Raw genomic sequence first — 15,969 nt, forward strand, 5'->3', positions numbered from 1 at the left:
TGTGCATCTCATCTGCGAGATAACAGTATCTCCTTGCACTCTCTTGTCCTTAGTTGAAATGATCGATTTCATACTGCTAGACTTCTTCCGAATCTGACAAGCGGATCTGAAACTGCCCCTGAGAAGAGCAAGAAATCTTTTTGGCCGGAGGAAGTAGATGAGTCTGGCACCGTGGTTTGGCTACTTAAAGCGCCTGTCTGGGGAAACTGCACGCTCAGGTTTCAAATCTCAAAGAGATTTTTACCAAGATCCAAATAGTGGAGAGGTTGCTTTGAACCCCTAGAAAAAAGACATTCTAAAAAAAAAAAAAAAAAAGATCCAATACTGTAAAACAGATGATCCTTTCTCTGAAAATTAAGGTTTCCCTTTCTTAATGTTGAAAAGTGAATTCGGGTTGGGAATTGTAAGGGATCATAAGTACTGGATGGAAGGAGCATGTGTTTGACCTCGTAGAAAGTGGAGTACTCCTGGTAGGTTATCTGCGGATATTCGCTTGCAGTCATTCCATGGTATCTTGGAAATAGGTTAGGGGACTTGGATGAGGAATGTATTGGAAGCCGGTAGCCCTAGTAGGTGAGATGAACAGGGCTTTCAGAAAATAAACCACCAAGGGTTTAGGAAGATCTGCAGCTGCTTACAGAAAGAAACGAGTCCACAGGTGTGATGCTGCCAGAGAATTTGATGTTATCAGAAAATTGAACTTTATGTTTTCTTGACCTATAAAGTGGGAATAACAATAGCAGTATCTATTTTACAGGATTGTTTTGAGTTTATATATGTATTATGCTCTAAATGAGTTTATATATACTTAGAAGAGTTTCACAGTTAAAAAAAAAAAAGGTTGAGATTACATTAGAACAAAAATGTAGGAATTAACCTAGTAGAACCCAGGTTCCAGAGGGTTTGAGTCAGAACCACAGGGTGGAAAAGAAGTGTAGCAGGTTTCCAGATCCTGCTGGGTGTTAGTGTGGCCAAGAGACACAGAGGCCCCAAGACACCTTGCCAGGATGTTGCCAAAGGATCAGCCCCTGTCCCTGACAAGCCAAATAACACAGAGACATGGTCTTAGAGTTTAGAAGAACAGAGGCAGATTATTGCTTTGCTGGGCAAAGGCGACTCACAGCAGGCTATTACCTTCAAAACTGTGAACCCATCTTGGGGTTGGGGCTTAGTGATTCTATAGACAAATGGGTTGGAGCATAAAAGGTGATAACAATCAACAAGGGTCTCTGATGAAACTTCCTCCTAAATCTTGATGAGTCTGGCATCATGGGACCTTCTGGTGATCTGGAAGTTCATCAGCCCACGACCTTCTATTATCTGCTTAGACTCATCTGGCACCACAGAGGAACTCTGAAGTGTGAGGCCATTCTCCTGAATTTATCATTCCGTGACTCCCTACCTGAAGAATGACTCAGAAAACATGACTATAAATTTTAGTTGCCAGAGCAAAGCAAAAACAGCAAAGTCAACAACCTTAGCTTTAACATGGGCCTGAGGCTGGCAACAGTGTCCGGTCAGTCAGGTTTTCTGACCATTCTAAAAGCAAGCAGTAAGCATAAAGCCAAGAATTTGTTAGCCTAAGTGCGGCCATTTTATCATCTCTCCTTTAAGGATGCAGAGGAAAAAAGTGGGTATTTATAGGGTTCCACGCTGAGAAAACAGATACCAAGTGGGCAGATGCCAGCAGGCGACTTCTTACTGGTACCTGGACAAGACAGAGGTCTTCCCTTCACCCTCAAACTGAGATAAAATTCCGAGAAAATGAAGAGCCCCCAAATTACTCGATAAAGTCCTGAATAGACTAAGTCAGCTTAGGTGTAGCCCGATTTGGTTACGATCAAGGTCCTGCCATTAAGCAGAAAAGGGCTGGGGACTGAAATAAACCTCAGTTGGTGTTAAAATAGACGTACAGATGTAACTCCTGAGTAAAAACCCCACGTATTTCAGTTCTTGGGATTCTGCACTGCACAGCCCTTAGCTTGGCTGTTTGTTTACTCCCCACTACTTTCATACCGGTTGAGAGATGGAGGTTGTTTCCCAGGCACCTGCAGTGATGCACATTGGCCACCGGGGGACAGAAAAGCCTAAAGATTATCATCAGAGGGAAAAGGAGGCGGAGGCGGTGGAAGAAGTGGGGGAAGGGACAGGAGCCTAGGAGAGGAAGAGGGAAGAAGAGGGAGGGACGAGGGAGAGGAGGAAAGGGAGAGGGGAGAGTCGGGAGGAAGGGGAGGGAGGAGAAAAAGGTAGACTAGAAGGGCTGGAACGGACAAGCAAGGAGAAGACTACCAACAAGTGTAAGGGGTGTTGCCCACAACAAGAAGTCTCACCAGAAGTGAGACGGCAGCCCTGCCCTCCACCTTCTCTGCCGACCCCAGGTCTCCAGTCCATTTCAGTGCACTCCTTTCCTGTGCCCAGAGATCGCCGGTCCCATCCAGGCCCCTGCCTTTGCAGCACCAGGGACTGCTTTCATTTTCTATGCATGGAATAATTCCTTGAGCAGGAGACCTCTCTGCCTGATGCAAATGCAGCAGTGCCAATTCCGGTCTCCAAATACTTGGGAAACAGGACTTTCCCTCTAGGAAGACTCTCAGACTCTCAGAGTCAAGCAGGAAAAGATCACTAGACTAAAAATCAGAAAACCAGTTAGCTATGACCTTGGATACATCAATTAAAGCATATTAGCCTCAACAGTATTCTGTAAAAGGATAAGGAGAAAGGGCAGGGAACCAGATGAGATCAGGGATATTGTGAATTTGAGAAAACCTAGGCTCTAAAATGTTTGGGTTGATAGTAGTGGAGTTCCAGGGTGACTTGCTCTGGGACTACAGCAGGAGCTATCACCAATGGGTCTGAAGGAGCAAGGGGAGAGTATTATCAAAGCAGGTGAGATTTGTAGCCATAGAAGAGTGTCCCGATAGAGCAGGGGCTCTGGAGCAAGATGGCACCTGCTACCCAGTAGGGATGGAGCTAGGGGCATAGACATCCTGGAGTCTCTGTCCTTCCACCCTTTGGATCTTTTGCTGTTCTTGGTAGGTCCCCACCAGAAGCCAGACTGCAAAGAAGGCTGAATCAGCACTAGAAAAGGTCAACAGACTGGAAAAAAGTACGGAGTAGACTGGGGTGGGGGAGGGGGAGATAAGTACATATTAAGATAAACCAGCCTAGACATCTCTCTTCAAGGATCTGCTGTCCTAGAGGGCTAGCTAGATGTTAATAAATAACCACAATATTGGGTAAATTGGAGTAAGAGATAATAGGGCCTTAACTAATATTTACTGAGCATTCTGTACCGATCACTGCCCCCAAGGCTCCATTTCACGTGCACACCCTGGTTCCATCCTCACAGCCTTCCCAGGAAGCCATTACTACTATTCAACCCATATTGTAGAGGAGGCTTAAAGAGGTAAATATTATGCCCAAGATCACATAGCCAGTGAAGCCGGTGGAACCAAACGTGAATCCAGATTGTGTAACCCTAGAAATTCTCACACTTTCAGCCAAAAGGCTGTCTGTGCTCCCCAGTCAAGAGCATGGTTACTACCAGCATCTGGGTCTATTGGTCTTCAATGCTGCCATAGCCAGAGAGGTTCAGATTTTGAAGGGAAGCATTTATCCCACTGACACTGACCGAGGGGATTAAGAGTTGATGACTCCTTTGCTCTGTAGCCTTCCTGGGTTCTACCTGCTTTGGCGCTGCATTTCCATAGCATTACCCATTCTACCTGCCCCCCGCAAAAATTCTCTTCTAATAAGAAAAGTGAAATTCTTCGATTCCATCCCAGCCCAGCCTTGTTGCCTAGTACCAGCTCCTTGTCCCCATTGTCTCCTACCTTCCTGCAAATCCCTATAGGGCTGAAGATGTGAAAAGTATCCATCAGATGCATCCTGCGTTGTGCTTTATTTTTTGGTTTTGTTTTAATATAAAATTCTTTTTCTCCATCTTGTTCTCCACTCCCAGGTGCCCCAGCCACGTCACCTTCTCTCTCACTCCAGCAACACAGCAGATATTGCCAACAGATCCACTGAGTTCACAGGCCTCATGCCAGGCGGTGTGAGTTCCAAGTCAGCAGAGCTGTGGTGAAACTGGCCAACCCAGGTCTGTCTATGTAGGCTGATCTCTAGACCTGGCTCCTATCCCTGAAAGCATCAATATCTTACATCATAAATGTAAGGTAAATGGGGTTCACAGTCCAGAGTTCGCCCCCATCATAGTTGGTATCATCACGGGGGGCAGGTGTGGAGACGTGGCACCCTGGCCAGACCTGCATCTAAGTGGAGTCCTCAGGGGAGCCCTGCCAATGGCAACTCCCAGCCCAGGGGTACTCCCTGGCCTCTGCTGGTGCTCCAGCCTGAGAGACCAGGCCGTGGAGAGTCCTGACTGGAGCCTTGGCTCAGCCCAGTGTCTGAATCACAAAGTCATCCCAAGACCAAGTCAATCAGAAGAAAATGTGAGTGCCTGAGAATTGGCGGTGGGGAGACAGCCAGCAGGTGTGGACAAGGGAGATGGACAGTGTGAGTGTCAGGTCACTGGGCTCCTTAAAGGCTCAGGCCATCTCTGACTCCTCTCTCTACTCCTCTGATCCTACCTCTCTGCTCAGCACAGGGTCTGGCTCACAGCAAACAGACAGGGCTCTCTGCTTATCAGCTCAACTCAGCTTCCCTTGTCTCCCCAGGCCAGCTTCCCTCTGCCTGCAGCCTTGCTTGGATTCTGTTTTCTCATTAAAGCTCCAAGCAGAAAGCAGCATTCATTCATTCCACAAATATTTACTGAGAGTCTCCTATGTATAAAGTACCCCGATTTAGCAAATTAAAATACAACGTATTTTACCTGGAGATCTACCAACCCTCAGTTTTAGGTGCTGGGAATTGAGCAGAAGCCAAAACAGCCCCAAATTTCTGTCTCTGAGAGGCATGACCCAACTTTAGTTTAGTCCAGTGTCCTTCCTTTATTCATCCCTGTCTCCACCTCTTCTCCCTCTTACTGGCTGGTAAGCAGCTCAGTGGGCAGGGAGTGACTCCTGAGGGGACTGATTTTCCGATCGAGGTGTGAAGGACAGGGAGTTCTCCGTCCCCTCTCCCCCACAGAGGTACAAGAGCTTCAGGACTCATCTTCTTCAGCCATGTGCTTGGACAAGGACGGGACTGGTCACCACCATGGAGGGGAGGCCTGTAGTTCCTCCACCAGGAGATGCCAAGTCAGAGGCCCTGAACACTCACCATTTTCCCAACAATGGGACTTCACTGAAGACACTGCTGGACAGAAGGAAGCAGGTGAGGATGCTGTTTAAAGGGCTGTGCTCGTGTGTAGTTCTCTCTCTTCATTTCAGCCCCTTTGCAAATGGTCTGAATCATTTCTGGAAATTCCTTTTGGTCTTTTTAAAGCACTGCTTAGGCAGGATTTCTTGGGAAATGCTCTGTTTATCAAATATTCGCTTGTGTAAAGCACCACTCCCTGCTTTCTGCTCAACACTGTAGGGGAAGACTTGTGAAAGACTTTTTAACGGTCCAAATATTTAATACTGGGTCCCAGAACCGTTTTATTTATTTTACTTATGTACTTATGTATTTTCATGATGACTCTCAAGGTATCTTGTTTTCCTAACCATCTCTTGGAAGATAACGGGGCAAAGCTGGGGTCACTCTCCCAGCCAGGCCCCTCTGCCACTGGGCTGGAACAGGAACCCCACAGAATCCCGAGGCATCTTCTGTGTGCTCCAGCACCACGGTGTTTGGCTCTTCCCTGCTTTTCTCTGCAGGAATAATGCCCAGCACTTCTGGCTCAGGCGCTCTCTTCCTGAAGGACTTTCCTTGGGCAGCTGCTCAGACTTCACTCTTGCTTCTTCTGGGGCTTCTCCTGCTGGCTGCTCTTGGTTTTATCTGGAAACTTCGCCGGGAGAAAGCGCGAGAATGTTGGACCAAAGGTAAAGCAATTAGAAGACCGAGGCAGTGGATCCAAAGAAGACTATGGATTGGACAGAGAAGGGAGAGGGCAAGAACAAAGCAGATCAAGGGGATTTGAACTTGAGGTTTTTCGTGCAGTCCTTCCTCCCTCAGTACCACCAACCCTATCCTTTTACTCCCCTCAAGCTGTGTCCCTGACTGTGCCCTAGCTTCCCCAGTTCTGGGACAGCTCCCAGGACTCACTGCACACACACCCCAGGAAGAGGGCTTCCAGAGGCCCTGTCCACATGAACCTGGCTTGTTTCCTATGGATGGTACTGATTCATTTCTTGTCCTTTTGCAGAAAAACTCCAAAGAGAACTCTGTAAGTTCTGTGCTTCCCTCTCCTGTATGTACGATTTGAGACCCTCTCTTGTGCAATGTATCTCATGAGGTTTCTTTGCTCCACTTCAGGCTGGAGAAAAGCCCAGAAGGTGGATGGTGAGTAAATTGGAATTTTTGTTTTTCCTCTAAGACTTTATCTGCTTCATTTAATAGGTAACTTAGGTGAACCTGATCCTTTCCCCTGAGGCCTTGATCATTCTTACACAATCTGGACTTAACCCTTGTAATACCAATATTTCTGTTCACATCCCATGGATGCCTCAAAGGTTATTCAAACCTGTGGCCAACACTGAATTCCAGTAGGGGTGGAACATAGCTCAGTGGTAGAGCGCATGCTCAGCATGCAGGAGGTCATGGTTTCAATCCCCAGTACCTCTGTTAAAAAAAAAAAAAAAAAAAAAAAAAAAAGTTAAAAAATTAAAATAAAAAAAAAAAAGTTAAAAAAATTAAAAAAAAAAAATGAACTCCATCTCCTTTCCCGTCAAACTGCCCTTTCTCCTCTACCTGCTGCTGTGTAATGCTGCCACCACCCACCCAAGTGGGCACCCTTCTTTCCTCCCTTCAGGACAAGTCCTTTTACTGTTCAGTCCAGGGCCTCTTCTCAGGCATAAACTACCTCCCTCAATTTTTCTTTCTTCTCTTATCACAGATCCCTGGGGTTCATTTACCAAGGCCCTTCTCTTAACAGCAGGCTGCTTCCATTCCTCACAAGAGCTACTGCTACCCTTTTCATTTTAAGACTTTCAGTTTACAACTATGGTTACCAAAGGGGAAAGGGTGCGGGGGAGGAATAAATTAGGAGTTTGGGATTAACAGATACACATTACTATATATAAAAGAGATAAACAACAAGGACCTACTGTATAGCACAGGGAACTATATTCAATTTCTTGTCATAACATATAATGGAAAAGAATCTGAAAAGAAAATATCTATGTATATATATGTACAACTGAATCACTTCACTGTACACCTGAAACTAACACTGTAAGTCAACTACACTTCAATAAAAAATAAAATCTAAAAAAGGCTTTCAGTTTAAATAAATATTAGGAAACAGACAAGAAATCTGAAAAACAACCAGCATAAACAAAACATTATTTCTGCAAAGTTTACAGCATGACCATAGTCTAGAGTTTCAGAGTAAACTCACCAATACAGAAGTCTGATTGCATTCCTCTCAATTCCCAAAACTTCTGTGGCTTCCCATCACCTTCTGCATTCTTATTGGTGCGGGGAAGGCTATGGACATTTGTAAATTCTAAAAGAATTTTCAATTTAAAAAAATTGTCTTAATATAGATTTTAATCTAAACAAACACAACCTAAGCGGATTCTCTATCACCAGTTTAACATCCTCGTAATCAGTTATTGCTGAGTGATTCCAGGTTCCAAGCTAAGTTCATAATTGCATTAGTAACAAATGAAGTCCTTAATGACAGATTTTAACTTTTAATGCTAATGTTTTTAAATTGGCTCCCTCAGGAGTTTGAAGATATATTTCCCAATGTATTTGGGAATAAGATTTTTGTCTGACCAAAGTTTTTACAGCAGTCAGATAAAGTTCAATCCGTGCACTTTTCATCTCTGCATTGCAAGAACTTGATGGTCCAGCCCTATTTCTGCTCCATCCCTGGACATTCCCAGACATGCCCAGCTCCACACTGATCTAACCACACCACCTGCAGTGCCTCAAATACAGCATGCAGTTTTCTATCTATTTCTGTGCCCCTTTCCTTTGCCTGTTCACCACACCTGGTTGACCTTGTTTATTCTACTCATTCAGACAAACCAGGACAGGCTCCTAAACTTCTTTGAAATTCTATTTTTCCAACCTCAAAATTGATTTAATTACAACTACTATATTGAGCAGATGCTAGGAAATGAGATCAAAGTATGGAGAACACCCAGTACAGAAGGCAGCACGCAGTTAAGTTCAATGAACACTAGCTGTGATCCTCATCACCACATCCTTTTCCCACGACTCTGAAGGTGAAGCAACCCCCATCTCAGAGAGAAACTAGAAGGGAGGGGCCAAACTTTCTGCCCCATGCCCTGCACCTGCCCCTTCTGACCTGTTTGCTCTGACTTCAACAGAGCAGATGTCTTTTTTTCTTTCTGAGGCTGTTCCCTCATTCTCATCCTGGACCCATCACTCTCTAGTTTCCTTCAGGGCTTCTCTATTCAGTTCGTCCAGTCATTCAGTTAGTCATTCATTTACCAACTCAACAAAGATCCATGACCGTTAACTATGTGCCAATTACTCTTTTAGGTGCCAGGGGCACAGAAATGAACACAACAGGAATGCTCCATTCACAAAGCACCTACCTTCTAGAGTAAGAAGACAGAAAAAAAAAAAAAAAGAAATAGTGGAATATACAGCTTGGCACATGATGATATGTGCCTGGGAGATAAGAGAATATTGCACTGGAAGGTGCAATTTAAAACAGGGTAATGAATTGTACACTTGTAACTTTTAATATATTGTACATCAACTTACTTCAATAAAAAAATAATATAAAATAAAATAGGGTGATGATGAAGTAGGGAAGCAAGCCAGAGGAATAGCTAGGGAAAAGCATTTCAAGTAGAGAGAACCACAGTGCCAAAACCCAGAGGCAGAAGCTCATTGGTTTCTTTGAAGAGTAACAAAGGGGCCAGGGCAGCTAGAGGACAGGAAGTGACCAGGAAAACTGGAGGGAGTATCAGGGGGTTTGGAGGACCTTGAAAGTCAATGTGCTGGCATTGGCTTTGCATCTGAGAAAGGAGCCACCAATGGGTTTTGAGCAGAGGAAGAACAGAACCTGAGTTATGCTTTGAGAAGTTACTTTAGATGCTAAACTGAGACTAGGCTCGGGGGAAGGGTAGGAGGAGCAGGATAGAAGCCTAAAGACCAGCTGGGAGCTGCTGCAGAGAAACCAAGGGCGGGTGCTGGAAGTGGTGAGAAGGGGTCAGTGCTGGATTTATTTTTTTTAAAGGGTAGAAAGACTTTGCTGATAGATTTCGATGTGGGGTATAAATAAAGGAGTGGATCAAGGATGACTCCAAGGTCTTAGTCCTAAGAAACTGTAAAGATAGAATTGTCAATTACCATGACGGGGAAACCGAGAGAGAAGCAGGCAGTGGGGGCAAGGGGAGGAGGTAGCACAGAATCGGAAGTCAGGATACATTAAGATAAGGAGCCTATGTGTGATCAAAGTAGAGATGCAGAGGAGGCAGGTAGAAACAAAGCGTGCAGCCCATACAACAGGTCAACTCTAGAAATGCATTCTTTTTGCTCCTCTGTATCTTTTTCTTTTTTTGATGACCTTGCATAACTGTAAATGCCTTTTTTAGATTAAAGACATCTTTTTAATTGGAGTAGAGTTGATTTACAATATTGTGTTAGTTTCAGGCATACAGCACAGTGATTTAGTATTTTTGTAGGTGCTATTCTAAGTTCTACCCAGATAACTTCAGTAGCAAATGTTAGTCACATCTCTATCCTACAGATGAAGAAACAGGGACATTGAATGGTTAATTAACCAGCTTTGAGTTTCTTGGCTAATGAGTCGTGGATAACAACATATTGGGGTAGACAGAAGAGCCGTGAGCTAATCGACAATAAGCCATAGTGCCCAGAACACACTAGCAGCTTCCCAGGTAAAGGTATAAGACAAAAAGTGTAGGAGTCCTTTATAACAGCAAGTGGTGACATAGAAACTATGAAAAATAGATGCTTCCTGCAGAGATGAATGCGATAAAAGAGACAGATTTCCAGGCTGTTGGCCAATCTTACTGCATGCAGGACAGTGTACGAGGTCTTGGAAAAGATGCCAGAGAGGACAGGATCACCTTCTCCCAGGTCAGGCGCCTGACCATGGGAACGAGTGAACCATGACCACAATGATCAGAAGAGTGAATCCAGCATAGTTCTGTCCTGTTTTCAGGGCTGTGCCCCATGTGATGGCAGCCTTCACAGGCATTTGCATCAGCTGGTGCCTTTCAGCTACTGAGGCACAAAGTCATCTAATTTGGGGAAAGAGGAGAGATGAGTAAACAACTCCCAGTGCCGTCCAAGCCCTTACTTAGTAAACAGGAAGGGGAAATAGAAGAGTACATTTCATCTGGCTTCCCTCTGCCTGGACACCATCCTTGTGAGGAACATGAGGGAAGGCAGCCAGAACACAGAAAGGGTGAAGCAATGTATGGCTCCAGCCAGGGAGCGCTCACCTCTCTGTTTTCTATTGCAGACTGGAGAAAAGCTCGGTCCCATGCTGGTGAGTGACTGTTTAATTCTTAAGGTCTCAGGCTCAGGACTCCATTATAAAAAAAAAAAAAAAAAAAAAAAAAAAAGATCTTAGTGGTCTTTTTCCATCTTCTAGCTCCAAATAATGGCCTGGCTGGGTGGTACCTGTACGGACACCCGGGGAAGATTCACATGGCCTCCAGGTCAAGTTCTACCCCAATCTCAGTTCAGCATCTGGGCCTTTTTTTCTTTCCAGCAGTTTAAACCTTTTTTTTTTTTTTTTTTTCCTTCTTAAAGTGCTCCTCATCCACTTTCTGTCTTGGGTTTCCCTACACCTCAATATTTTCAGCATCATAGACCTAAGGGTACAATGGGAAAGCCTTCATTCAAATGACATTCAGTCTGTAGTGGGTTATGTGCATCTTAGAGGAGATCTGGCGACTCCGTCCACCTCAGCTGCTCTCCCCTCGGAGCAGAGGTGCCACTTTATAACCAGTTCCCCCAGTGAAGAACCCTAAAAATAAGGGATAAATAAAATTGAGTAAATGGTCTTTTAAAAATTACTAACATTAGGGGTGGAGGAATAGCTCAGTGGTAGAGTGTGTGCTTAGCATGTGTGAAACCCAGCACTTCCATTAAAATAAAATAAAAAAAAAAAGGAAGTTGCTAACATTTTTTAAGCAGCTACTACTACGCACCAGGCGCAGGTCTGAGTGCTTTATGTATATTCTTCCACAGCCCTAAGAGGTGTGCTATTATCATGGCCATTTACAATGGAAGAAATTAATCCACAAAGAGGGTAAAGAAAATCTTGCTTCAAATCACACATCCAGGAGGTGGTGACACTGGGATAAAAGTCCAGGGAGTCTGGCCCCATCAGCTATGCTCCCTCCCCTCATCCTGTGGTGCAGGGCTGGAATAGATCTACTCTGATCCCTTGTCCTGAACATGAAGAAGTCTCAGTAATTTCAAGTAATTGGTGCAATTGAAAGACTTTCTCTTTGAAGCAGTATTATTTATTTCTTTGTCTCAAGATTGAGCTCCTTGACAGGGCAGGGCCTGTGTTTTACCATATGAGAGTGCTAAGTTTCCAGCACGTAGAAGAAATGTCCATAGAAACAGTCTATACAGGGAGTTGACTTTGGGTCATGATTTGTATTTATCAGGGCAGGCTAACTGTTGTAACAAAAGACCTCAATATCCCATTAGGTAAACATAATAAAAGTATATTTCTCCATCTCTTCAGTGTTCAGGACAGATCATATGGGGATGTGGGAGCTTTGTTCTATGTCGACCTAGGGCCTCACCCTACTCTGTATTCAGTCAGAAAACAGCAGAAAAAGGAGTAGAAATATTATGCAGAAGGTTTCTCCTGGGCCAGGCCTGGAAGTGGCCAGGAATCAGTGAACACATAAAGTTTCTCCCTCACGATGCTTCTAAGCTGTGAGAATCTGGGAATGTTTGTTAAAGATGGGTATCGATTAGATCCGGGATTTTACAGTTGGCCAAAAATCTCTAGCCAAGTAGCCCTCCACGCAGCCCTCTGGGGCTTCAGGTTGGCAGAGAGGCGTGGCTGGAGGCTGTCTACAGGACCTTCCTTAGCCCTTCATTCTGCCAACATTATCGAGCACCCATTGCAAGCGGGGTCTGACAGCGCTAAATGGTGAGGATACAAAGATGGACAAACATAGTCTCTACCTTCTCAGGTCCTTCTCTAGTAGAGGAGGGAAATATGAAATAAATAATAATAGTGCGGTGGCATGAGAGGGGCTTGAGAGGGTGGGGTGGGGAGCTGGAGATTCATGATTAGCCACCCCTGCTCCCAGGGACCTGGGGCCTCTGGATTCAGGGAATCTGGATTAGCTCCTCCTGGTAAGTTTCTGAGCTCTCCTGGGAGCTCTCTGAGGTGTTCTTCAGGACATTTGCAGACATATTTATCTCTCCAGCTATCTTGTGGAGGAAGGAAGGGAACTTTATGGGTTCAGACCAGCTTCTCTCCCCTTCTTCCCAGTCACTGAGGGTCCTGGGATGCCAGAGGTGACCAGGTGTCTCTTCTCGCTCACTCTGCAGCTCACGTGACTCTGGATCCAGACACTGCCTACCCTGAACTCTTTCTGTCTGAAGATCACCGGAGTGTGAGGCGGAGAAATATGTGGCAGGATCTCCCCGAGAGAACTGGAAGGTTTTTTTTTGACCCTTGTGTGCTGGGTCATGAGTCCTTCTCTTCGGGGAGACACTACTGGGAGGTGGAAGTGGGTGACAGGACTTACTGGGAGCTGGGGGTTTGTGAGGAAAACGTGGAAAGGACATGGGGAATCACAGAGTCACCTCAGAATGGATTTTGGGCCATGGAACTCTATGCTAATAAGTATCAAGCCCTCTCCTCCCCTCGGACCGCCCTCCCCCTGGGCGAGCCCCTGAGCCGGGTGGGGATCTTCGTGGACTATGAGGCTGGGGATGTCTCCTTCTATAGTGGGGCTGACGGGTCCCACATCTACACTTTCCCCCAGGCCTCCTTCTCTGGGCCCCTCCGGCCTTTCTTCTGCCTCTGGTTCTATCACCCAACCCCTCTGACCATCTGCCACTGAGGCCATCTGTCCCCAGACTTTCTCTCAGTTGAATGTCCAGGGGAGAACTCAGCACTGGGGTGGAGGAGCTGCTTCTGAGGACAAGGGCCCAGGGCTCCAGCCAAGCCAGTAGTGAAGGCTGAGCCCCTCTGATCTTTGCTGCAGATAAAGGCTGGGGACAGTTTATAATTCTCCAGGGCTAAGTGGCGCAGAGGACCAAGAAAGGCAATGTGACCCTACAGAATCTTGTCAAGAGAGCCTGTCTGCTGTTGCCATCCCAGCTGGAATGAGAAAAAGAAACCCCAAAGAAAGCAGAGACGAGATACTGATAGAAAGACTAGCAGGGTGAAGAGTGACCTATGAAATTGAGCTCCCGTGGAAAAGAAAAGAAAGGAAAAGAAGGAAAAGAAAAACCAGTGCCCACAAGCAGTGTTTGTCATTAATGCCTGCATGATAGCAGGAAGCTGCATCTGAATGGGGCTTGGCTGTTTCCACAGTCTTTTCATACATGGACTTTATTTCATTTTGACTCACAAATAACTGTGGGAGAGACTAAATAAAGTGCACAGAGAAAAGTCACTTCTCCAAGTCACCCTGCTGGTCTGGGACTTGATGCCGCCTTCAACATTCTGACAGCTAATGCCAATCATACCACCTCTAAGAAGACAATCATTCCTTATAAGGGCAATCGCAATCGCCCTTTCAATGACATTTTTTTTCATCCCAGATTTTTCAAGATTTCTTTTCCAGTTTGTGTATTTGTTTACTGCTCTTTTCCCTAAATATTATCTGACCTTTAAATTATTTTACTTCATCAACAGTTAAGCGCATATTCTTTACTTTTTTCTGTGCTTATACAAATACACACACAGTTTTTCTAATGAAAATCAGATTATATATATTGTCCTATGACGTGCTTCTTTTACTTAACACCAAATCTTAACTACTAATCTAATGTTATTTATAATCAGGATGGGTTTCTTTCTTCCCTGTTACAAATAATGCTACTATAAACTTCTTTGTATGTAAATCGTCTTGCATATCTCTGGTCACTATCACAGAATAAATTTCCAAATTGTACTTGTCATTAGGATAAGTCCTTGAAAGTGCAATTGTACAAAAGGAACTTGAATTATTATTATGTACATGTCTACCTATTTTTTACAAAAGGAGTTTCTGTACACATCTTGTTATCGGTATCTATCAGGCTAATCGCCTAAAGTTGATTAGAAGCCCACCCTTCAGTTTTGCATTTCTTCGGCATCAAACCCAGGCATCTCACACTCCTCAAAGGACGGTCCAATCTATCAATTCTAAGGAGGACCAAATCTACCTTTTACTGCACATACATTTTTATGTCTTCATCTGTATGAAGCACCGTTGTAAGAAAATTGCCTGAATTATCTCATTTCATCCTCACGACAACAACCCAAAAGACAGGTGCTATTATCACCCTTATTTTACAGATCGGAAATCTAAGGCACAGAGAGGTTAAGTAATTGGTCCAAGATCACACAGCTAGTATAGTTCACGCAGGCAACCTGGCTTCCGAGTCTATGGTTTAACCACTCCATAATGCTACCTCTGCTCACCAGTTTTATCTTCAGTGCCTGATACCTACTAGATGTCAGGTTCTCAATAAAAGTGTGTTGAATCAATTAATTTTTCCGGCTTCATTTCATATACATTTCTCTCCCGGGGCTTCATGTGATGAGATGAGAAGTAGACATGGAGCCTATTTCTTTGGATGCCATAAAGTTAAGAGATACAAAATGTTGTGCCTAGAAACCCCTTCTCTGAAGCTCAGCATCTAGGCTGGAAATCAAGGCTGCTTCTCTGTGTCGAAGTAGCTTGGATCTCTAGGAAAGCGGGGACTATTTCATTCTTATTGATATGATTTCCAGTAGCAAAGCTTTTGATAGACTGTGAATTTTATTTTATTTTTTAAATTGATTTATTTTTTGAAGTATAGTTGATTTATGATGTTGCATTAGTTCCTGGTGTATAGCCTAGTGACTCAGTTATACATATATATACATATTCTTTTTCATTATAGGTTATTACAAAGTATTAAACATAGTTCCCTGTGCTATATAATAGGACCTTGTTGTTTATCTATTTTATACATTGTAGTTTGTATCTGCTAATCCCAAACTCCTAATTTATCCCTCCTCTGCCTTTCTCCTTTGGTAACCATAAATTTGTTTTCTGTGTCTGAGTCTGTTTGTGTTTTGTAAATAAGTTCATTTGTCTCATTTTTTTAGATTCCAGATTTAAGTAATATCATGTGATATTTGCCTTTTTCTGTCTGACTGACTTCACTTAGTATGATAATCTCTAGGTCCATCCATGTTGCTGTAAATGTGATTATTTCATTCTCTTTTATGGCTGAATAGTATTCCATTTTATGTATATACACCACGCCTTCTTTATCCAGTCATCTGTCAATGGACATTTAGGTTGCTTCCATGTCTTGGCTATAGTAAATGTGCTGCTATGAACATTGGGGTGCATGTATCTTTTCAAGTTAGAGTTTTCTCCAGATATATATCCAAGAGTGGGATTGCTGGATCATATGGTAAACCCACCTGTAGTTTTTTAAGGAATCTCCATAATGCTTTTCTTAGTGGCTGCACCAAACTACATTCCCAACAACAGTGTAGGAGGGTTCCCTTTTCTCCACACCCTCTCCAGAGTTTATCATTTGTGGACTTTTTAATGATGGACATTCTGACCGGTGTGAGATGATAACTCATTGCAGTTTTGATTTGCATTTCTCTAATAATTAGCGATATTGAGCATCTTTTCATGTGCCTATTGGCCATTGGTTTGTCTTCACTGGAGAAGTGTCTGTTTAGGTCTTCTGCCCATTTTTTATTGGTTTTTT

General features: G+C 44.1%; 1 protein-coding gene across 5 annotated transcripts in view; it reads left to right on the plus strand.

Moving 5' to 3' along the window:
• The window catches only part of LOC102515258 (butyrophilin subfamily 1 member A1-like), a 24,078-nt gene extending 9,338 nt beyond the window's left edge, over positions 1-14,740 (plus strand). Inside the window, exons 4-10 of one of the 5 annotated variants that reach the window (XM_014557154.2) lie at positions 3,962-4,175; positions 5,089-5,274; positions 5,760-5,924; positions 6,248-6,268; positions 6,358-6,384; positions 10,520-10,546; positions 12,586-14,740. In XM_014557154.2, the coding sequence (XP_014412640.1) occupies positions 5,124-5,274; positions 5,760-5,924; positions 6,248-6,268; positions 6,358-6,384; positions 10,520-10,546; positions 12,586-13,103 (909 nt within the window). In that variant the 5' untranslated portion in view covers positions 3,962-4,175; positions 5,089-5,123 and the 3' untranslated portion in view covers positions 13,104-14,740. Of the gene's footprint in view, positions 1-3,961; positions 4,176-4,213; positions 4,516-5,088; positions 5,275-5,759; positions 5,925-6,247; positions 6,269-6,357; positions 6,385-10,519; positions 10,547-12,585 lie in introns of those variants that run through there. The other 4 variants (XM_014557159.2, XM_014557160.2, XM_032463396.1 and 1 more) reach the window with 4 other exon arrangements.
• The last annotated feature ends 1,229 nt before the right edge of the window (positions 14,741-15,969 follow it).

Source organism: Camelus ferus, chromosome 20 (assembly GCF_009834535.1).
Source record: "Camelus ferus isolate YT-003-E chromosome 20, BCGSAC_Cfer_1.0, whole genome shotgun sequence".
NCBI classification, from domain to species: Eukaryota; Metazoa; Chordata; class Mammalia; order Artiodactyla; family Camelidae; genus Camelus; species Camelus ferus.